Genomic DNA, 24532 nt, shown 5'->3' on the forward strand with positions numbered 1-24532 from the left:
AGAACAAACAGCCTGTGCCAATCCACACTTCCCAGATCCCTTCTCATTTCATCAAATTTGGCCTTTTTCCAGTTCAGAACTTCAACCCGAGGACCAGATCTATCCTTATCCATGATCAGGTTGAAACTAATGGCATTATGATCACTGGATCCAAAGTGTTCCCTCACACTCACATCCATCACCTGCCCTAACTCATTTCCCAATAGGAGATCCAATATCGCATCCTCTCTAGTTGGCACCTCTATAGACTGATGTAGAAAATTCTCCTAAATTTTACAAACTCTACCCCGTCTAAACCTTTAACAGTATGCGAGTCCCAATCTATATGTGGAAAATTAAAATCCCCTACTATCACAACTTTGTGTTTCTTGCAGTTGTCAGCTATCTCTCTGCTGATTTGCTCCTCCAATTCTTCCTGACTATTGGGTGGTCTATAATACAAGCCAATTAATGTGGTCATACCTTTCCTGTTTCTCAGCTCCACCCATAGGGCCTCTGTAGACAAGCTCCCTAATCTATCCTGCCTGAAACATTGGAACCCCGGAACATTGAGCTGCCAGTCCTGCCCCTCCTGTAGCCAAGTTTCACTAATGGCTATAATGTCATATTTCCATGTGTCTATCCATGCCTTCAGCTCATCTGCTTTCCCCACAATACTCCTGGCATTGAAATAGACACACCTCAAAAGGTTATTTCCACCACACTCAACCCTTCCATTTGTGATTTTACTTGAACTAACTTGTCTTTTTACCCCTGCTCCACTATCTGCTCTGACACTCTGGTTCCCATCCCCCTGCAAATCTAGTTTAAACGCTCCCCAACAGCACTAGCAAATCTCCCTGCAAGTATATTGGTCCCCTTGTAGTTTAGGTGTAACCCGTCTCTCTTGTACAGGTCCCACCTGCCCCAGAAGAGGTCCCAATGATCCAAGAATCGGAAACCCTGCCCCCTACACCAGTTCCTCAGCCACATGTTCATCCGCCCAAGCATCCTACTCCTGCCCTCACTGGCATGTGGCTCAGGTAGCAATCCTGAGATTACTACCCTCGGGGGTCCTGCTTTTTAACTTCCTTCCAAGCTCTTTGTACTCTCTTTTTAGGACCTCCTCACTCTTCCTTCCTACGTCATTTGTACCGATGTGTACCATGACATCTGGCTGATCACGTTCCCACTTTAGAATGCTGTGCACACGATCAGAGACATCCCTGACCTTGGCACCCGGGAGGCAACAAACCATGCGGGAGTCTGTCCTGACCACAGAGCCTCCGGTCCGTACCTCTGACCATTGAGTCCCCCATCACTACTGCTCTCCTCTTCTTCCTCCCACCCTTTTGCGCTGTAGAACCAGACTCTGTATCAGAGTTCTGGCTGTCGCAGCTTGTCCCAGGTAAAGCATCTCCCACAACAGTATCCAATTTAGTATACCTGTTGTGGAGGGGTATGGCCACAGGGGAACCCTGCTCTGCCTGTCCTTTCACATTTCCATTTCCTCTCCTTACAGTAACCCAATTTCCTGTGCTCTGCTGCTTAGGTGTAACTACCTCCCTAAAGCTACTGTCTATAAACTCCTCATTCTCCCGAATTAGATAGAGGTCATCAAGCTCCTGCTCCAGTTCCCTAACACGCTTTGCTAGCAGCTGGATGCATCTTTTGCAGGTATTGTCGTCAGGGATACCGGAGGTCTCCCTGATCTCCTGAGTCTTCTCGGATACTGATGCAGTCTCTGTCAATATGCAGCAAGACCTGGACAATATTTAGGTTTGGGATGATAGTGGCAAGTAGCATTTGCACCATATAAGTCCCTGACGATGACCATCTTCAACAAGAGAATCCAACCACCTTCCCATGGGAATGAGCTGCCACAGAAAGTGGTTGAGGCAGGTTCAGTAGCAAGATTTAAAAAGCATTTGGATAAGTACATGGATGGGAAAGGCTTAGCTGGATATGGCCCAAACATGGGCAATTGGGACTAGCTGGGAGGGCACAATGTTCGGCTTGGACTGAAGGGTCTGTTTCTGTGCTGTGCTGTTCTATGACTCTGACATTCAACAACGATGCCATTACTGAATCATTCACTTTCAACGTCTTGGAGGTTGCCATTGACCAGAAGATCACAAAAGATGATAATGTGAGTTGTAATAAAAACATTTAAATGTAAAATTGATTGGTTTTGATGTTAAGTGGAACCTCCCTGTGACACCCATCCTGCCCTCACTGACGGCCTGGTTTATTCATTGAAGCTGGTTCTCTGTGTAGCTGGCAGCCACCATGATGACAATGCAGTTTTGTTTGCCTCTGACTGGCAGCTTTTTGGGTTGGGATTGCTGCCTGGGAAAGGCCTCTTTATTGGCACTTAATACAGTAAGCCTTCCTCAAAGGAGCCAATGCGTGGCTCTTGCCGGGTTTCCGGCTGGTGGATAACACTCCCATCACCTGGATTAAATTTTTTTTCTTCTGTCTTCTGGGTGGGAGCACCAGACAGATGAGTGCGGGGCACAAAAGGCCCAAGGGCTGCATAGTGAATGCCACTGCCCTAGAAAGATGAGCAGCTGCCACGTGGGAACACCAAGTTCCCATCCAAACCACCTACACCTTCCTGACTTGGAAATATTCCTTCACTGTCGCTGGATCAAAATCCTGGAACTCCTTTGCTAATAGCACTGTGGGTGTACCAACGTGACGTGGATTGCAGTGGTTTAAGACAGAGCCTCGCCACCACCTTCTCAAGGGTAATGAGGGATGAGAAATAAGTGCTAGCCTAGCCAGTGATTCCCACAAATTAATAAAACAAACACAATTAACCTACATGTGTATTTGCTCAGATATACATGTAGAGGAGATTTGATGGAGGTGTTTAGATCATGAGGGGTCGGGACAGAGTAGATGTGGAGAAACTGTCCCTGTTTGTGGAAGGTTTAAGAACCAGCAGACACTTTGTAAAGTGATTGGCCAAAGACCCAGCGGGAAAAATATTTTTACACAGCCAGTGGTTAAGATCTGAATGCATTCCCTGAGGGTTTGGAGGAAGCTCGGGTTCAAAAGAGAATTAGATAATCAGAATAGAAGAAAACATTGCAGGGCTACATTATAGGGAAAAGACAGGGGAGTGGGACTCACTGATTCACTCTGAGAGCCGAAATGGACACTCTGCTGAACAGCTTCCTGTGATGCAATCATTCCTGGATTCTACAATTAAAAACTATTGAAATGATTATTTGAGGGGATTTGTCCTCCGTGAACAAAAATGAATATTGGGGTTTAGAAGTACAGAACAGAAATATTCAAGCTAAAATACTCACTGTGGTGTATAAATAGATTGTATAAGCTCACGACATTATGCCGCTGGACTCGTGATGTGGATTTATTTTTTAATTAAATTGAAAGCCTGGGCCATTCAGATTTCAATTCCTTCTGTAGTCCTGTCAGGAATATCTACTTTTTCAGTATTCTAATCCTAATTGTGTTTTTTTTAATTGTAAGTGTGTGTGCCGGGTAAGGTCAAATCTGCTCCCATTGGTCAGCCACCACATCAGCAAATCTGACAATCAAAAAATGCATCATTTTTTGGGGGGTTAATAGCCATTGTCCAAGGAAGAGCTGTAACATCTTCATTGTGTGGCAAGTTCCTCACTTTTCTGAAGAAGTTGTAGCACTGAAATGGGGGCTGGCTATTCAGAGGCCAGCTTTAATATCTGTATCCCTACCTGCTGACCCCATTGAGGAACTTCTAAACCGCAGAGTAGTTTCTTTGGCCAGAAGCCTTGAATATATTTGCTATTTCTCAGTTGGCACTGAAAAGGTGAAGTTTTGGTGCAATGAAAGAATTTGCAAAAGGGCAGTGATTAATTACAATGATTTGATGGCCCCCACATGTAACGTGTGCAGAACTGAAGAGCCCACTCTCATTTACCTCCCTCCTAACCGAAAACTTCTGCTTTTGGAGCCAGGTACGTCCCCACATTGATCTCCATCTGCTACTGTGTTAACACACACCTGCTTTGCCCATGTTCTTCTTGCTCCTATCTGCATAATTTACTGAACCCAATAAGGAACTTCTGGTTAAAGAATGGTCCCAAAATCTCTTCAGTCACAATTTCACAGATGGGGTTTAAAGTTGTAAAACACCTTAATCTGTTTATCACTAGATCGAATGAAGTAGATATATTCCCTACAATGGATTTTAATCCCTTCCTTTTGCTAAAATCACATTTTCTGGTGCATTGCAAAGGAGGGATGCAGGTTGACTTTAGGGCAGCAGATTTTGATTGGAATTCTAAATTTAAGACTGAATGTTTGTTTGTCATAGAATCCCTACAGTGCAGAAGGAGGCCATTTGGCCCATCAAGTCTGCATTGACCACAATCCCACCCAGGCCCTGTTCCCGTAACCCTGCATATTTACCCTGCTAATCCCCCTGACATGTGGGATTACCCTGCATATTTACCCTGCTAATCCCCCTGACATGTCATGGCAGCTGCATATGGAAACTAATGACAAAGTAAATTAGTATTTAAAAATTTCATTTTAGAATCTGTACCCATTTTCCTGTACATTCATCTTGGAACTACTTGCATTTGACATAGCTGAAACAGTTGATGAAACAGTTGATGAAATTTGACCCAATGTGTGGACAAAGTGATTTGTATTTTTCAATGCTACCATACTGCACTGAATACCAGAGGTTTACTGTATCCATATGTTGTGCTTCTTGTTTGTATTCCTAGATTTGTTACCCATCACTGAAACTATCATCTTCCATTAACTAAATTTAGAGCACCAGTCTGAACGGTACAGCAAATGTTATTTGTTGCACAAAATGTCCTTCCAATATTTTATTTTCATTATTAAATGTGTGAAAGTAGCGAAAGATACTCTGAAAGCAGAATCTAATGGCTGGTGGTCAAAATCATGCAGGCTGGACTTGTCTAGGGTTTCTTCCTTTTTCCCTATGTTGGCCCTGAGCAAGAACGCAAGGATCGCAAGGGAAACAGTGGAGCTGTGATTGCTGCACTGTCTCGATTATTTCTATGCTTTTATTCTGCATGGTCCTTCAGATAGACAGGTGACCTCATTTCTGGCACCTGAAATGGAATCCCATGTGGCAATAGCAGTCAACTTTGGATTGACACAGTAAGAAGTTCCACAACACCAGGTTAAAGTCCAACAGATTTATTTGGTGGCACAAGCCTTCGGAGCACTGCTCCTTCATCAGGTGACTCACCAAATAAACCTGTTGGACTTTAACCTGTTGAGAGACTTCTTGCTATGCCTACCCCAGTCCAACACTGGCATCTCCACATCATGGCTAACTTGGATTGAGGCATACTGGCCTCTACAAGGGTGTATGTGAGCCTCATTGGTGGGGTCCAACATTGGCCTTGAAGAGGATTTACAATTTGAAAACAAAATTACTGCATATTATCCCCCTTGCTCTGAGGGAGGGGAGGGGAAAAGAACATGGGTCACCACATGAGTTGTTAGCAAGTTTCAAATGGGTGAGCACTGGAGATGTGCCTCAAGTGGCACTTGCATTTGTCTGACTCATGCTATTGAGGTATCTTCCCACTAATTGTACACTGGTGGACACCAATGAATGTGCTCCCAGAGAGGGGAATTCGGGCTGTGAGGGTTTCTTATAACTGCAGAATTGAATTGTTGAGGGTGGTGTTAGACATGCCCGCCACACTTGCTGTACAAAAATAAGTATGATTGGAAACAATTTCCACCTGCATAAATTGCCCTATTAACACCGGAGGCATGCTAATTGCTGAGCTGCAATAGGTAGCATCCCTGCTTTTGAGCCAAAAGCTCTGGGTTTGAGTCCCTCACCAGGACTTGAGGTCCCAAGGAAGGTGTGTTCATAAAGCGGCCAACAGGTTGAGTGTCAAACTGCAAAATCCTTCCAACATGTCAATGGCTGGTGGTAAGAGCAGGAGAGACGGCTGGTCAGCCATGCTTGATGTGGAGTGGTGCCCATTAAGCTATAAGCCTCTGGCGACAAGCTAACAATCTGTTCTAGGAAAAAAACTCATTTTGGAAACAGATGAAAGCCTGCAGGAAGAGAAAGAAACAACAGCAAGATGCTAATTGTGCCTATTTAATGCTAACTAGTTGACATTTCAACCCAGTGAGCGCTCACCATTATTTAATTGAAAGTGTATGAAACCACCATTCTATTCAAACAGCTCGTGCTCATTATCCCTCAGCCAGGCTTCTTTCCTTTGACTCTCCCATTCATTCAGTATGCCCATATGAACACTACCGCCATCTAGTCTCAGACCACTGGGAGCGGAAGGTACACCCCCTCCTTCATCTCTAATTCTCTTTCCAGAAATACTAGAATTGCACTAACAGATATTGGAGTGAGTATTTTAAAATCTAGTTCTTTGACCAAGCTTTTGATCATCAAATCTAATATACCCTTGTGCGCTTTTGCAGATGGGGTCAGAGAGAGGGGTGGAAGTGAAGTTGAGGCCCAAGATCAGCCATGATATTGAATGGCGGGCAGGCCAGACTTGGGCTGTATGGTCTATTCCTGCGCCTATCTCTTGGGTGTCCTTCTGTCATACTTTGTTTTATAATACTCCCGTGGAGTGCTTTATGTTAAAGGTGCTATATGAATATAAATTATTTTAATTTGAATCCTGCCCATCAGATGGTATAATGGGCAGAGAGGAGCATAACAGGGAGAAAACCAAGAGAAGGGAAGAGTAACCGAGAATAGCACTGGCTCGTGCTGCTACGTGTCATAGGCCTATATTTAGGTCTTGTTTTGCGTTGTCAGCTTTTTAAAATTATTGGTCAGCTCTTCCTTTTTTCCTGAGGTTGCCACGTATGGCTCTGTGTGCGCACACAGGACAGAGAATGTGTTTCAAGGCTCTGCCTGCAAGTGTGAGAAACTGAAAGAAAATTTGGTGGAAGTAATCCACCAGCTGTAAAGTTATAACAACAATGCAGCAAATGCAGAGGAAGTGAAGGATTGTAGCTACAGGCACCACAGAACAAAATGGTGCGAATGCGCGGGAGGGTTGGATATGATTCAGACAATGTTGATTTACACAAGATGAAGTAATGAGAATTTCACATCCTGTACTTTGCAAGTTGTATGATTTTTCTCAAATAAATTCTTAAACAACATTGTTTAATTGCTACCTGCATGGATGTGTTTGTGCTAATTGATGTGTCAGTTAGTGCCCAAAGGAACCTCTGGCAGTTTTTAAAAAATGAAACAATCCTGTAAACAGAACATTTCTTCTGCTAATATGTGACGTTGGAAAATAAATAAATGCCATGTAGCTTGTATTCAGAATGTTGTCCAGCTCCCCCTGGCTGTTGAAAATAGAGTAGTTTAAAATGTAACCGAGTGTGCATTCTTTCCAAGTCACTGCTGCCAGAGGAAAAATGACTGCAGTCCCAAGAAACAAGTGCGGGAATTAATAAATGCAAAACCAAAATCAGTGCTGGACTCCTGTACAGGATTCCTTCCAATCACCACATATAGAAATCAGCAGCTTTGTGTCACGTGACCCCGCTTATAATTGTTTAAATAGACTGTTTTCAACTAACAACCTAAATTCTGAGCTGTGTTGGTACTAGGGGTGTTGTGGGGGCTCGAGAATGGGGAAAAGAAAGGCAAGAGTGACTTGCTACTCTTCGACTTTGTGAGCAACACATAGTAACTATTGTTCCCATCAAATTTCAGACACTAACTTGTCCCTTTATAATGGCTACTGTAGGAATCGTGCGTGTCTATTTGTATGTCCATTAAAGGGAATTTGGTTAGGTGGAATTTGTACATCCATTAAAGGAATTTGGTTAGGTGCATTGACCCAAACAGGCACCGGAGTGTGGCGACTAGGGGAATTTCACAGTAACTTCATTGCAGTGTTAATGTAAGCCTTACTTGTGACTAATAAATAAACTTTCCTTTCTTTGGGCATCCACAAATTGGAACTTTGATTAAGAAAGTCTGAACTGTTTTTTTAAAAGCAAATAAAGTTAAAGTGTATTTATTAGTCACAAGTAGGCTTACATTAACACTGCAATGAAGTTACTGTGAAAAATCCTCTAGTCGCCACACTCCGGCGCCTGTTCGGGTCAATGCACCTAACCAACACGTCTTTCAGAATGTGGGAGAAAACCGGAGCACCCAGAGAAGACTCGCGCAGACACTGGGAGAACGTGCAAACTCCACACAAACAGTGGCTCAAGCTGGGAATCGAACCTGGGTCCCTGGCACTGTGAGGCAGCAGTGCTAACCACTGTGCCACCATGCCGCCCTTTCATGAACACTCAGTTTAATGTTTTGAAATTATGATTTTTAGTAAACAACTACAACATTACAGTTAAAAGACCCAGACTGGACTCTTATCACTGAAGGAGATTAAGTGGAGAATGGTCATGTGTTCATTACAAAAGTTTTTTTTCTCCTGTTCAACCTGTACCTGCATCTCTCTCAAGGTCCAGTGTAAAATTCTAAAACCTGAAATTAATTTAAAAATTATAATTGGAATGGTGTGTGTATGTGTGATTGATTGGAAAGGTTGTAATGAGCTGTGGTGAACCATCGCTGGTTCCCACTAGGTAGTACTGAGCCAGGGTCTGGCCAGTACTACGAGTCTGTATATATGTTGCTGTTGGGGTTAGGGATGGGTTGTTCTACTTGTTACTGTTGGGGTTAGGGTTGGGCTGTTCTACCTGTATTATAGTTATTATGGTACATCCCAGTCGGGCTCCGCCTCCTGGGAGAGGTATAAAGATCACTGCTCTGTCTGGGACCCCTCAGTCTGGGATCGTGTACTATATATGGTAGCTTCGTTGTAATAGTAAATAAAAGCCTTTATTTCCTTGAGCATCTCGAGCCTCGTGAGTAATAACGCGCATCATGAGCGTCACTTCTTGAAGCGAAATAATGCCATCATTTTATATCAGGTCAAAGCTTGGTCTTGACAGAAAAGGAATGGCTTTTGCTGTTGAATTGGGGTACAACCACTCAGACTTTTTGCAGGGCTTTTCCAGCAGAAACTTTTATTAATGAAGCATCTGTTCCAGTGTGTCTCAATTTCTAGGAGACTGTCTGCACCTGTTGGCAACAGCGGTGTTCTTTAACCTGTCCAATTAAAGTATCAAACTTTTTAAGACGACCAACACCATTGTTTTTGGTTCCTACTCCAAACTCCATTCACTAGCTATTGACCCCATCCTTTTTATTTCACATTTTCAATATCTGCAGTATGTTGCTTCTATTTACGACTCCCATCCCCCTCCCTGGCAACATTCTTAAACCCGCCTGTTTACCACCTTGTCAGTTTTGATCCCAAGAAAAGCTTCCAACCTCATTAGTGCCATAACTAAGATGGCCTATTTCCAACCATAACTTCACCCCTATTATAATCTCCTGCTGAAGCTGTCATTCGTCTCTCATTACCTTTAGACTCGACCATTCCAGTGCACTACTGGCTGGTCGCCCACACTCAACACTCTGCAAATTTGAGCTCACCTAAAACTCTGCTGCCTACACCTTAACTCACAGAACAAGTTCCATTCCTCTAGCACCCCATGCGTGCTGATTTACATTGGCTCCTGACAAAGCAACATCTTGATTTTTTTTTAAAATTCTCATCCTTATTTTCAAATTCCTTCATGGCCATTGCCCTCCCTATCTCTAAAGTCTCCCCCAGCCTAACAAATTTGAGATACCTGCACTCTAATTCTGCTGTGTGCGCCTTATTTTGAGGAAATAAGACTCCAGGCTAGTAAAATTAATTTTTCAGGACTAAAGATGTTGTTTGGCAGAAATTCTCATTTATTACTCAGCTTAAAAACTCTCGTTAACCCTAACTTTTTTAGCCACCTCGAATGTGGAGCAAGTGGATAAATACCCCAAGTTCACACCATTTACAGCGATTTCAGTGCTGAGTGTATTGGCAAGGTTTAAAACAGCACACCATGTGGAGGAGCAGGGTGTCTGACAGAAACTTCAACCATTTTATATCGTGAAATCCCGGGCTAGTATAATCGTCAAACGATACTCAAATTATGAATATGAAGCACAAATGATAAGTTTGAATTATGTTGCTACAAAACAAGATAAATCCTATGTAATGATTTATTTTTTGCGCAAGTACCCAGGGTTCAGAAAATATGTGCTTGAGTAATCTTTGAGGTATAAATGATTATATATATTCCAGTTGACACAAAATGCCTTTTACATGAATGAATATGACTTGAAATTGTTATTTATCTACCTGATGTAAACATTAGGCAAGTTTGACAATTATGAAATGCAGGCAAATCCTGCTCGAGACTGAATGTAGTTGAAATTAACATTTCTGTAATTATATACCACAATATCAATAGAAATGTTGCTAAAATGGGCTTTTATACTTGCAGGCTTTTCTTTTCATTGGGACCCAAAGGAAACCATACCAATTTTTTGTAAACATGGATTGGATATTGCATGCTAATTTTAACCGAAGCCTTGATGATCCCACTAAAGGATACTTGCTTGGTAAGTCCTTACAAGTCTTTACATGCAAAGTACGTTATTTTGCTCCATGCAAGATTTTACACAAAACTAGAAATTGCCACTTTAATGTGGTGAAATTGATGCTTCAGTATCTTGTGATGCACTGCTGATTTTTTGAAATTAAAAATAATCTGCTGCTGAATACTTTGTCTAACGTACAAATTTTCATTAGCAACTTTATTTTCACTAATAGTTCATAAGTTATGACTTGAATTGTTTTGCTTCTGTTTTATAAGCTTTCAAATAATTGCTTGTTATTGTATTATCGGGTATACTGTCTTTATAAATTGGGACATTGAGGTACAAGATCCCATGTTAGCCTTATTGGAGGATATATATGCTTCACATGTGAATTTAAAATGGTGTACTATGTGGTGTAATTTCATTACTTTGCCTGAAAAATGGGATCATCTTTGATTTTTGTCAGATTAATTGTCTTGTCCCTAAATGGGATTGGAGCAGTAAACTTATATCATCATATCCTGATCCAGAGCATTGATATTGCCATCTGTGGGACACACTGTAGAATTTGATCTGAAATAGAAGACCTAAAGATTTAGTGTAGAGCCATGGCTGGTACATTGTGGAAGTACAGACAAGGTACATCAGGCTGTGTACAAACATATAAATGTACCTGTAAATTAAAGTGGTCAGTTTGGACAATAAATGGCAGAATTATGAAACCTGAGCATTTTTACAAAGGTTCAGCAAAGCTCTTTTTTAAAGTTAAAATTGCATATTTTATAGAGCGGGATGGGAAGCAGAGATCTAAATGGATACAAAATTAGCTTCGACAGAAGCCAGAGGGTGGCTGTAGAGAGTTGTTTTTCAAATTGGAGGCCTGTGACCAGCGGTGTGCCTCAGGGATCAGTGCTGGGCCCACTGTTATTTGTCATTTATATTAATGATTTGGATGAGAATATAGGGGGCATGGTTAATAAGTTTGCCGATGACACCAAGATTCGTGGCATAGTGGACAGTGAAGGTTATCTCTGATTGCAACGGGATCTTGATCAAATCGGGCCAGTGGGTTGACAAATGGCAGATGGAGTTTAATTTAGTCAAATGCAAGGTGATGCATTTTGGTAGATTGAACCAGGGCAGGACTTACTCAGTTAATGGGAGGGCATTGGGGAGAGTTACAGAACAAAGAGATCTAGGGGTACATGTTCATAGCTCCTTGAAAGTGGAGTCACAGGTGGACAGAGTGGTGAAGGCGGCATTCGGCATGCTTGGTTTCATCGGTCAGAACATTGAATACAGGAGTTGTTGAAGTTGTATAAGACATTGGTACGGCCACACTTGGAATACTGCGTGCAATTCTGATCACCCTATTATAGAAAGGATATTATTAAACTAGAAAGAGTGCAGAAAAGATTTACTAGAATGTTACTGGGACTTGATGGATTGAGTTATAAGGAGAGGCTGAATAGACTGGGACTTGTCTCTGGAGCGTGGCAGGCTGAGGGGTGACCTTAAAGAAGTCTATAAAATAATGAGGGGCATAGACAATATCTTTTCCCAAAGGTAGGGGAGTCTAAAACTAGAGGGCATAGGTTTAAGGAGAGAGGGGAGAGATACAAAAGGGTCCAGAGGGGTAATTTTTTCACACAGAGGATGATGAGTGTCTGGAACAAGCTGCCAGAGGTAGCAGTAGAGGCGGGTACAATTTTATCTTTTAAAAAGCATTTAGATAGTTACATGGGTACGATGGGTAAAGAGGGATATGGGCCAAATGCAGGCAATTGGGATTAGCTTAGGGTTTTTTTTTAAAAAGTGGCATGGACAAGTTGGGCCGAAGGGCCTGTTTCCATGCTGTAAACCTCCATGACTATGAGAATGGGAAAGGGATCAAGCCACATTCTGCTCTCTCTAAGCCGAGCCTTTACCTAATGTCAACTGGGTTTAGAAGATTTACGGTACAGAAACCATTCAGCCTAACATGGTTCCTGATTACATAAAATGTATAGCAATGGGCCTTTCTATCCAACTATTCCATACTGGTGTTAATGCTGTATACGAGCTGCCTCCCACCCCTTCTCTTCTAGCTTTGCTAGCAGTACTTTGTTCCTTTTGCCCTTAGTTTATCTAGTTTCCAGTTAGAAGTATTTATGCCACTCACCTCAATTATTCCCGATGATGCACATTTCACGTACTAACCATCCACTTCCTAAAACATTTCATTTTGCAGTTGATCTTTTTCTTTTTTTTTCAAAGCATAACACTAACTTTCACTACTTCATAAAGCAATATGGAGAGTTGATGAATCTTTATCATCAAGACTAAAAAAAAATTTCCTGACCCAGATGGTCGTGAGATATGTGAGGATGCACCTTTAACACATTATTTTCTTATCATAGATTCATACTGCACTGAAGGAGGTCATTTATACAAAATAAGTCCTTGGTACAACTGTACAGGTCAGTGGTGAGACCACACCCAGACAGTTTTGGTCTCCTTATTTGAGGAGTTGGTGGGTCGGTTAACTCAGTTGGCTAGATGCTTGCGTATAGATCAGGTTAATGCCAGCATCATGAGATTTGGTCCTCATTCCAGCTTGGGTAGCTTCTGGACTTGCTCTTTGCCTTACCCATAATAAAATGCCATGGCACATGGTTAGGCAGATAATCACAAGGATCTGCCTTTGGGCAAAGAACTCAAAAAAAAAGATATTTGCATTGGAAGCAGATCAGAGAAAGTTCGCTAGGGTGGTCCGTGCACTCCATGCGATGAAGCGATAGTATTGTGAGAAAAGGTTGAGCAGGTTGGGCCTGTACTCATTGAAGTTCATGTGGATTCTGCAGAGGCTTGGAAGGGTAGATGCTGATAGGAATAAGGAAGGGGAGCAGTAACAGACTATACAGTCAAGACTGTTCTGCCAATCATTACAATCGCACGGGTCTTGGGCTTCAATGCCAAATTTCTGCCCACTCCCCATATCTCTGGATTTCGTGGGAGACCAAAGGTCTATCTCGGCCTTTAATGTATTTAATAATCGAGCATCCACGACCCTCTGGGCTAGCAAATTCCAAAGATTCACAACCCTTTGAGTGAAATAATTTCTCTTCATCCTCAGTCCTGAATGATCAGTCCTGATAAGAATGGTTGACTTTCTTGAAGCAGAACTTGGGGCACAGTTTAAAAATAAGGGATCTGCCCTTTAAAAGTGGTGATGAGGAGGGATTTTTTACTCGGACGGTTATTAATCTTTGGAATTCACTACCCCGGAGAGAAGTGGAGCCTGGGTTATTAAACATATTCAAGGCTGAGTTAGACATGACTTTTGATCTACAAGGAAGCCAGAGATTATGGTGGCAGGCAGGAAAGTAAAATTAAGGCAGTTAGGTCAGCCACGATATTGAATGGCAGGTCTGGCTCAAAGGGCCAAATGACCTACCCTGCAACTATTTATGTTCTTCAGTACTTGGTCTTTCGTGGTTCTGCCATGTTTTTGGTAGAGCTACCAGTTAATTATATTCCCTTGTTCTTTCCCTATAGCCCTGTACTTTTTTTCCTCCCAATTCCCTTACCATTGAACCTGCACCCACCATCCGTGCTCTTAAGTGTATGTTAGTGCATTTGATCAGTGTTGAATGCTCTTTGCTGACAATGAGTGTAATTGACTTCTAATTAGAATACCAACTGTACCAGCTCTATTTTAAACAAATTGCTTCTGTTTTACAATGAAGTGTATTCATTTATTACACAGACCTCTAGCCATTGAGCAGCATTGACATAAATGTGCCACGTTAAGCTGAAAATGATCACCATCCTGTTTTAAAATGGAAATGTTTCACCTTTTGGGTGTTTGTAAGAATCTGAATATTTCAGTGGCTTAAAACAATCCAAAGTTTAGCCTTTTAAAAAAAAATTCTAACTCTGTTCATTTATGTACAAGTAATGACGATTCATCTTTTCTTATCCCCTGTGTGTGCTCCTAAGTGTTTATTCAGTAAATATACAAATTGCCTTGGAGTGCTGCTGTCCCTTTATTAGAATGCACATTTAATAACTCTGAACAATTCTTAATAGTAAATGCGAAACTGTGAACTCCGGTTTATTCTGGCTTTCACTAGCATTTTGGATACTGTAGCTGGGAATACATGTTAATATTTTATGGGTACTTTCTTTGGGATTGGGCCTTGGTAAGGAAGTAATTTGTCAGTCTTAACTCATTTTTGAATAAAGTATTTATTAGTTTCACATGTAGGCTTACATTAACTGCAGTGAAGTTACTGTGAAAATCCCCTAGTCACCACACTAGTGCCTGTTCGGGTACACTGAGGGAGAATTTAGCCTGGCCAATGCACCTAACCAGCACATGTTTTGGACTGTGGAAGGAAACTGGAGCACCCAGAGGAAACCTATGCAAACTCTGCACAGACAGTGACCCAAGCCGGGAATCTAACCTGGGTCCCTGGCGCTGTGAGGCAGCAATGCTAACAACTGTGCCACCGTGTATACCTCTGATGTGATGCTGTGGATGGGCTGAGTTTGTACTGATTCATTGATACATCCGTGAGATACTATAACAATATCTAGCTCGTAGTGAATAGTAATTGTTTGGTCATAAAAACAATTTACAATGGTGTTTTAAACAACATTGTGCATTAAGGAATTGGCAAGTCACAGGTGGAGAGGAGCAATCTTTATTCTGATTTATATTCCAGGTTATTTCTCTAATTGACTAGTTCATTGTGCAAAGGGAAATTATTTTCCATTTTGAAATAGAAGCAGTATCAGGGAGATGTTGAGATTTGCCAAATTAATTAGCAGTTGTACACTAGTTTTTAGTACTGGGTGCTTTTGCTCTAGTGTAGTGGAATCTTTATTGATGCATAGACCAGGGGTTCTGTTGCATGTCCTTCATAGAGGTGCTGTATTATTTAGACACCAGGAGTCATTTCTCCCTTTTCTCAACTGTAAATATGGAAAATCAAATGTATACATTGCTGCATGCTGACTGAGCCATTGATGATCTCCCACTATTGTAATGTGCCTCTTTACAGAATGAACTAGAGACCTCTACATGTAGTGAAAGTGTACTGCATCTTCAATCATACAAGATATTTTTAACCTGGTTTTTTTTCAGTTTACTTTCTTGGATGTGCATTTAAAAATGTCAGCAATGCCTCATCTTTTATGATGAACTGACCACATCTGTGCCATCTCGAAGACTACCTATTCCTACTTCCATTACATGTGCCTGACTTGACTCGTGCCAGAGCTCACCTGCTGGCCTGTTAGCTCTTGACTTGACCATCACTGTTGGGACAAGGTAAAAGGTGCTTTTAGATAGTGCAGACTTGATGAGCCTCCTTCTGCACTCAAGATTCTGTGATTCCTGGCCAGACTTCCAAGTTGTACTCTGTAAACTTGACGACATTCAAAACTCTGCTGCCTGTATCTTTACTCGCTTCAAGTCCCTTCACCCATCATCTCTGTGCCAGCAGACTTGCATTGACACCCACTTAGCCTCAAATTTTAAAATCCTCAGTCTTGTTTTTCTAATCCCTTCATGGCCTCATTTTGGCCATCTGACCTAACGTATCCTTGGGTAGCTTAGTGTCATTTTGTTTGATAATGCTCTTATGAAGCACCTTGGGATCTTTATTCATTTAATTTCAAGTTGCTACATTTAATAATCTGGTCCCATTCGATTTACTTTAATGGCTGTCAAAATGTCCCATCAAAAAGCTTTTATTAAACCGTACAACCATTTTTAATTTAGAATATTTGGGTTTATTTATTCTTTTATTGACAAAAAAGGGTTGACATACGAACTTATGAATTAGGTGTAGACTCCGTTTGATCTGGCATTCAATAGGATCACACACGCACACACACACTCTAGATAGTCAATATCTTTTCACAAAGTAGGGAAGTCTACAACTAGAGGACATAGGTTTAAGGTGAGAGGGGAGAGATACAAAAGGGTCCAGAGGGGCAATGTTTTCACAGAGGGTGGTGAGTGTCTGGAACAAGCTGCCAGAGATGATAGTAGAGGCAGGTACAATTTTGTCTCTTAAAAAGTTACATGGGTTAGAGGGATATGGACTAAACGCGGGCAATTGGGACTAGCTTAGGGCGGCATGGTAGCACAGTGGTTAGCACTGCTGCTTCACAGCTCCAGGGTCCCGGGTTCGATTCCCGGCTCGGGTCACTGTCTGTGTGGAGTTTGCACATTCTCCTCGTGTCTGCGTGGGTTTCCTCCGGGTGCTCTGGTTTCCTCCCACAGTCCAAAGATGTGCGGGTTAGGTTGATTGGCCAGGTTAAAAATTGCCCCTTAGAGTCCTGGGATGTGTAGGTTAGAGGGATTAGCGGGTAAATATGTGGAGGTAGGGCCTGGGTGGGATTGTGGTCGGTGCAGACTCGATGGGCCGAATGGCCTCCTTCTGCACTGTAGGGTTTCTATGATTTCTATGAGCTTAGTGGCTTAAAAAAAGGGGCAGCATGGATAAGTTGGGCTGAAGGACCTGTTTCCATGCTGTAAACCTGACTCTAATAACCTTTCATGCCCTTGTTATCAAGAATCTATCTACCTCTACCTTAACAATATTCAAAGACTCTACTTCCCCTGCATTTTGAGGGAGTTCCAAATACCCACGACCCTCTGAAAAAAAATTCTCCCCATCCCTGTCTTAAATGGTTGACTCCTTTTAAACAATGACCCCGTGTTCTAGATTTTCACACAAGAACAAACATCTTTTCCACCCTGTCAATATTCCTCAGGATCTTTAAATGTTTCAATCAAGTCACCTCTAACTCTTAAACCCCAGTGAATACAAGCCTAATCTGTCCAACTTTTACTCACAAGACAACTTGTCCATTCCTGGTATTAGTCTAGTAAACAATCTCTGAACTGCTTCCAATACATTTACGTCCTTCCTTAAATAAGTAGACCAATGCTGTACATAGCACGCCAGACATGGTCTCACCAGTGTCCTGTGCAATTGTTGCATAACCTCCTTACTTTTATATTCAGTTCACCTCAGAATAAACAATAACATTCTATTAACTTTCATAATTAGTTGCTGTACCTGCAATTGATGCACTAGGATACCCAGATCCCTCTGCTTCTCAGAGCTCTGCAAACTCACTATTTAGATAATGTGCTGCTTTTTTAATTCCTTCTGCCAAAATGGACAATTTCACATTTACCCATATTGTACTATATTTGCCAGATCTTTGTCCATTCACTTCACCTATCCATGTCCCTTTGTTAACCTCCTTATGTCCCCTTCACAATTTACTTTCCTACCTATCTTCATATCAGCAAATTTTGTAACCATACCTTTGCTCCCTTCATCCAAGTTATGCCTATAAATTGTAAAAGGCTGATGTTCTTATCCCTGTGGCACTCCACCCATTACATTCTGCCACTCAAAATGACCCAGTTATGCCTACTGATTAGCCAATCATCAATCCATGCCAATATGTTGCCCCCTACACCATGAGCTTTTTTCCCCCACAATAGCCTTTGATGTAGCACCTTATCAAATGCGTTCTTGAAATTGAAGTACGGTACATCCACTGGTTGCCCTTTATCCACAACATGACCCCCTGTAAAGAACTCCAATAAATTGGTTAAACACGATTTCCCTTTCACAAAACCATCTTGTCTCTGCCTATGGCCTTGAATTTTTCTCCATGCCCTGCCTAACATCTTTAATAATAGCTTCTAACATTTCCCCAAGACAGATGTTAAATTAATTAGCCTGTGGTTTCCCGTTTCGATTAAAGGAGTTACATTTGCCATTTTCCAGTCGAATTGAAAATTAAAAATCAACTCGCCAATTATCGCAGCAGCCACTAACTTTTAAGATCCTAGGATGAAATCCATCAGGATCTGGGGATTTGTCAGCCAACAGCTTGAACAATTTGCCAAGTACCACTTTCCTGGCGATTGTAACTTCCCCAAGTTCCTCCTTCCTTTCCAATTCCTCATTTACAGCTCTTTATGGGATATTACTTGTATCCTCTAGCACGAGGACCAATGCAAATTGCCTGTTCAATTCATCTGTCATCTCATTTTCCATTATTAATTCTCCAAACTCTCATTCTATCAGACCAACGCTCACCTTATTTAATTATCAATAGAAACTCTAATCTGTTTAGAATACGAGAGAAAGTTCCTAATGTTTCTCCACCTTATTAAATCTTTTAGGTGTTTTTTTTGCTGTTCTTTATATTCTGTCCATTCTTCTAACCTGCCACCCCTTGAGCTGGATATTGAAATTACGTTTCACATTAGCCTATTGTGGTTTCCCTACATTGCAGAAGGAGACTATTCGACCCATCAAGTTTGCACTGACTGATTATTTTACCCACCCTCTCCCCGTAATCCCACACATTTTACCATGGCTAATCCATCTAATTTACACATCTTTGGACACATGGGGCAATTTGCCATGGCCAAGCCACCTAACCTGCACATCTTTGGACTGTGGGAGGAAACCAGAGCACCCAGAGGAACCCATGCAGATATGGGAGGAAAGTGCAAACTCTACATTGACAGTTACCCAAGGCCGGAATTGAACCCAGGTCCCTGGTGCTAGGAGGCAGTATGGCTAACCACTGGACCACCGTGTCACCCATCAGCTTGATTCCAGAATTTTAATGTAATTAATTTATATAGCTGTGATGATTTAATTATTTACTTACAAGATTATTTATGACCAAGTTCACATTTTAAACAATAGTGTTTATAATAATTGTGTTTGACAGTATCCATTTTCCAAGTATTAATCTCACCTTGATCCAAAATATCATGGCCCAGATAAATTCTTTGTGGTCTGTTGCAACAGTGAGGGTATTTCTCCCATTAACTAATATTAGCAAAAAGAAGTTGGCATGAATAAAATGTACGCTTTCATCAAAGATTGACAGTTGCACAAGTAGATTAGAGTTTTAGTTACAGAACCACACAATTCCAAAACTTGAAATTCCTGTCAGGCATAGATCTTGCAGGCACAACAACTAGCAGAACTTGATCTTAAGCACACATGCCAACCAGAACAAAAAGTATCAATAGTGCTCACATGTCAGCAATAAAAATGTGGGTAGGGAGAGGAAAATCTTCCTTGTGCATTTTATTCCCAATCTTTCTCTCAAACAAATCTGGAGAGCAAGGAGTTGTGTTGTTTCCTTCGAACAGCAAGGACAACAGGCAAGAAAAATTGGGAAGTCCCAACAAAATCAGGCCATTCATTCTTTCCCACACTATGGAAATCCATGCAGGTCTGCAGTCAAGCTCCACAGCAATGTTTAGAATACAGAACAGATGACTGTACGCAAGTGAGAAAAGGCCATCTTCAACAACACCAGGAAATCGATGTGACAGGGAAGGGGCAGAAGCAGGTCAAAGACTTGTAGAGTTACCAAGCAAAAATTGCAGATGCTGCAAATCTGAAATTAAAAGAAGAAAATGCTGGAAATACTTTAGAGGATGTGGCGATATCTGTGGAAAGAGCAACACGGTTAATGGCCCAGATTTTCATCGAGTTGGGAACTCTTTTAAAAATGGTGGGCGGGACCTGATTCTAGGATTCCCACCCCATTCTGATTTTCTGGCAATTTGTCAGGCATAGAATAAAGGTGAGAGTAGCCAGCTAGCATGGAACACTTCAGCCCTTGCCAGCTGAATTGTGGAGGTGGGCTTTTCAAACAATTTTACCGGAGATGTGGTTCAGCCTCATGAGCTCATGACTCCTCCGAGAGGCGGTAAACTCCAATCTTGAGTCATCAACTTTAAAAAGCCATTTCGTATTCCCGGTGAAATACTCTCATACTGTCTCGTAAAGCAATCAGTCAATCACAACCACCGTATCAATATCAAAAGCTTTTATCTATTTCAGACCTCAATCTTGTGGGTAAACACATGTGCACTGAAAAAATTCTTCAATGAAACATATTGTTACAAAGTAACAGATGAGTGCAGCTCCAACAACACTCAAGAAGCTTAACATTCAGGACAAAGCAAATCACTTGATTGTTTGTGGATGGGGTGCCATTCATTTCCTCCACCACCGACACACGGTGGACTGTGGTGGGAGGAATGGACTGCTTCCATTGATACAGTTGCCAGATAGCCTCAAATACCTGACGGAGTTCCAAAAAAATGCACAATGCAGTTGGATTTCATCAAGTAATGCTTATACAGTTGCAGAGGGTATTTGTGTTGTTTCACTGAGGTTTGAAGTGAATTAAAGCAAGAGGAAACATTTGTTCCATCTCCACTTTGTGAAGACTATTCAGGATCTTGTATACTTCAATCAAATCACCCCTCATTCTCTAAACTCTGAATGGAAATGAACCCAATCTGTCCACCCTGTCGTCTTATCTATCAATCTAGTAAACCTCCTCTTAACTACCTCCAATGGGCTTTCGGAGCACTGCTCCTTCATCAGCTCCTTCGTCCTTCAGCTACTTCATCCACTCACCTGATGAAGCGGCACTCCAAAAGCTTGTGATTCCAAATAAACCTGTTGGACTTCAACCCGGTAGTGAGAGACTTCTTACTGTGTCCACCCCAGTCCAATGCTGGCATCTCCACATCATGGCTACCAATAATGGATTTACATCCTCCCTTGAATAAGGAGACCAAAACCATATACTGTATTCAAGATGTGATCACACTAATGCCATGTATAACTGAAGCATAACATCCTTACTTTTATGTTCAGTTCCTCTAATAATAAAGGAAAGCATTCCATTAACCTTCTGCATGCTAGCTTTGTGTGACTCATGCACTAGAATACCTAGATTCCTCTGCACCTCTGAATTCTTCAGCTGTTCTCCATGCAAGTAATACCCTGGCTTTTTATTCTTCCTGCCAAAGTGAACTTCATATTTTCCCACATTATACTCCATCTGCCAGATTTTTGCCCACTAACTCAACCTATCTATATCCATCTGCAGCTTCCTTATGTTATCATACTTCCCTATCTATCAGTCATCTGCATGTTTAGCTACCATACTTTCACTCCCTTTCCCAAAGTCATCGATATAAATTGGAAAAGGTTGAGGCCTCTGAGGAACTCCACCCATCACATCCTGCCAATCCGTAAAAGACCCATTTATACATACTATCTTCTATCCCTGCTAATATGTTACCCCCTACACCATGGGCATTTATTTTCTGCATTTTAAGAGAAAGTAATGTTTTTCAGTTCCTTATTGCCTATGAGGAAGTGAAGTCAAATAGAGCATGAGTAAACTAACAATTATAAGTTCTAGCTCTATTTCAAATAGATACTTCCTCAGAGTGTAGTTTCTAAGAGACACTTCCTTCACGTAATGGATCAGTGGATTTGAAGTTGAAATTGATTTTCATTCTGATCTGATCTTAACATTGAAAGTTGCCTTTGAACTCTTGGAAAACTGTCAATGACCAGAAGTTTGCAATCCCGACTTAAACTAACGGTCATAGTTCAGAGACGTTGGGTGGGGTTCTCCAATCTCGTGCGTTCCTACCCCACTGCCAGCGGGAACGGAGAATTTGCTCAATCAACATTCCATTCACTGCAGCAGCATCAGAGAATCCAAGCTGTGGATGAGGTTGATGATTTCCAGCAATTGTGATCAATTTCCTTGACCTGAGTGCATAATGTCTGGTTGAAAAGTCTATACAAGTTTGATTAGGTCAGATATAGCAACATGAAAATCACCCAAAAACATTTGACCCTATTCTATAGACAAATCGTACTTTCATTAATTCATCTAGCATTTTATAGCAAGTACATCATGTTTCCAGTTTGCAAACTGGAAACATATGGCTGTTAACCTTCATTGCATGCCATTTTATTTCTGATTTTAATTGGTGAAATCAAACCTTTGGAAGAGACTTCTGCAAAACAACAACATAATCCTGGAGATCTTAACTTCTGGAAGGCTGCATCAGCTACCCAGAGGAATGCGTTGCCATCATTGAGATTTAAAAAATTTTTTATGTGCAACTATGTTTAAGAGATTGGTCACCTAACTGGAAATAAAGAACAGGCTACATCTTTGGTGGAGAGGTGATATAATGGAGGTCTTTAGAATTATGAAAGATTTTGATAAAGTAGACAGTGTATCCCCTCGTGGGAGGAGTAAAGCTAGAAGCTGTCAACGCAAGATAGATAACCAGCTAATCAATAGGGATTTCAGGAGAAACTTCTTGACCCAGAGAATAGTGAGAATGTAGAGCTCTAGTTGAGATGAATAATTTTAGGATTTTAGGATCAGGGAGATATGTATATGAGGGAGAAGAGAATAGAGTTGTCATAGAATTGAGAAAGAAGGAGGCTGGAGTGGAAGAAGAACGCTGGCATCAGTTGGTTAGACAGAATAGCCTGTTTAGAAAGATTTGCAGTGCAGAAGGAGACCATTGCAACTGTGCTGGCTGGAAAAAAAAACTATCCAGTCTGGTCGCATCTTTCAGCTTGTAGTCATGAATCCCTACGGTGCAGGAGGCGGCCATTTGGTCCATCAAACCTGCACTGACGACAATCCCATCCAGGCCCTATCTCCATAACCACACATATTTACCCTGCTAGTCCCCCTGACACTAAGGGGAACTAGTTACACAGGGGCATCGGGAGGAAGACACGTGGGTCACAGTTAGAAGGAGTAAAGGTCAGAAGGGTAATGTACCAGAGTACTCCAGTGGCTGTCTCTCAATAGGAAGGGCTCGGCGACAGGAGAGAGGGGAGGGGAGTGAGCAATTAGTGGAGGGGTCACCTGTGGTTGTCCCACTCCAAAACAAGTATATTGTTTTGGATAGTGTGGAGGAGGATGACTCTCCAGGGGTAAGCCACAGTGACCAGGTCACTGACACACAGTCAGGCTCTGTGGCCCGGAAAGGAAAGAGAGGGGTTAGGAGAGCAATAGTGGTGGGGGATGCGTCGGTTAGAGGCACGGACAGGCGATTCTGTGGGTGCGAACGGGACTCCAGGATGGTAGTCTGCCTACCTGGTGCTGGGGTAATGGATGTCTCGAGCGGATAGGAGGCATCTTAAAAGGGGAAGATAAAGAAACGGATGTCATTGTACACATTGGTGCAAATGACGTAGGTAGGAAGAGCAGGGGGATCCTACGAGAGCAATTCAGGGAGTTGGGAAATAGACTAAAAAGTAGGGCCTCCAGGGTGGCCATCTCTGGGCTGCTCCCAATGCCTCGTGCCAGTAAGGCTAAGAATAGGGAGTTAGTACAATTCAATGCTTGGCTAAAAGACTGGTCCAGGAGGGAGGGCTTCATTTTCCTAGATCAATGGGAAGTTTCCAGGAGAGGAGGACACCTGTACAAGAAGGACGGGTCACAACTAAGTTGGAAGGGCACGAATATCCTGGCTGGGAGTTTTGCTAGTGCAGTTCGGGGGGGGTTTAAACTAGTATGGCAGGGGGGTGGGGATCAAAATATTAGGTCTACAAGTGTAGAGGCTGGGGACGAGCTTGGGGCTGGGACAAGGCTGGCAAAGAAGAAGAGCACTCTGGGGGAGGATGACCTCACTGGGACTGGAGGTCTGGAGTGCTTATACTTCAATGCAAGGAGCGTAGCAGGTAAGACAGACGAACTTAGGGCCTTAATGCTCACGAGGAATTTGGATGTGGTTGCGGTGACAGAGACTTGGTTGAAAGAGGGACAGGACTGGCAGCTGAATATTCCGGGGTACAAGTGTTTTAGGCGAGACAGAGGAGGGGCCAAAAGAGGTGGGGGAGTATTAGTTGGAGGAGTATTAGTTGGAGAGCATATTACAGCGGTGCAGAGGGAGGACAATTCAGAGGGGTCGTGTAACGAGTCACTCTGGGTGGAGCTTAGAAACAGGAAGGGCGCAGTCACTATGTTGGGGGTATACTACAGGCCCCCCAACAGCCCAAGTGGAAGAACGGATATGTCAGGAGATACTGGATAGGTGCAGGAAAAATAGGGTTGTTGTCGTGGGAGACTTCAATTTCCCTGGTGTAGACTGGAAATCGCTGAGAGCTGGGACTCTGAATGGGGAGGAATTTGTAAAATGCGTAC

General features: G+C 42.2%; 1 protein-coding gene across 4 annotated transcripts in view; it reads left to right on the forward strand.

The window, feature by feature from the left end:
- The window catches only part of LOC144506915 (enhancer of polycomb homolog 1-like), a 223362-nt gene that overhangs the window by 56404 nt on the left and 142426 nt on the right, over positions 1 to 24532 (forward strand). For 3 of the 4 annotated variants that reach the window (XR_013499977.1, XM_078233300.1, XM_078233313.1), the window contains exon 2: positions 10393 to 10510. Coding sequence is in view for 1 of the 4 variants with exons in the window: in XM_078233300.1 (XP_078089426.1) it covers positions 10460 to 10510 (51 nt within the window). In the remaining 3 variants the exon portion in view is untranslated. Of the gene's footprint in view, positions 1 to 10392; positions 10511 to 12930; positions 12949 to 24532 lie in introns of those variants that run through there. The other variant, XM_078233331.1, reaches the window with a different exon arrangement.

This window comes from Mustelus asterias, chromosome 2 (assembly GCF_964213995.1).
Source record: "Mustelus asterias chromosome 2, sMusAst1.hap1.1, whole genome shotgun sequence".
In the NCBI taxonomy this organism is placed as follows: domain Eukaryota; kingdom Metazoa; phylum Chordata; class Chondrichthyes; order Carcharhiniformes; family Triakidae; genus Mustelus; species Mustelus asterias.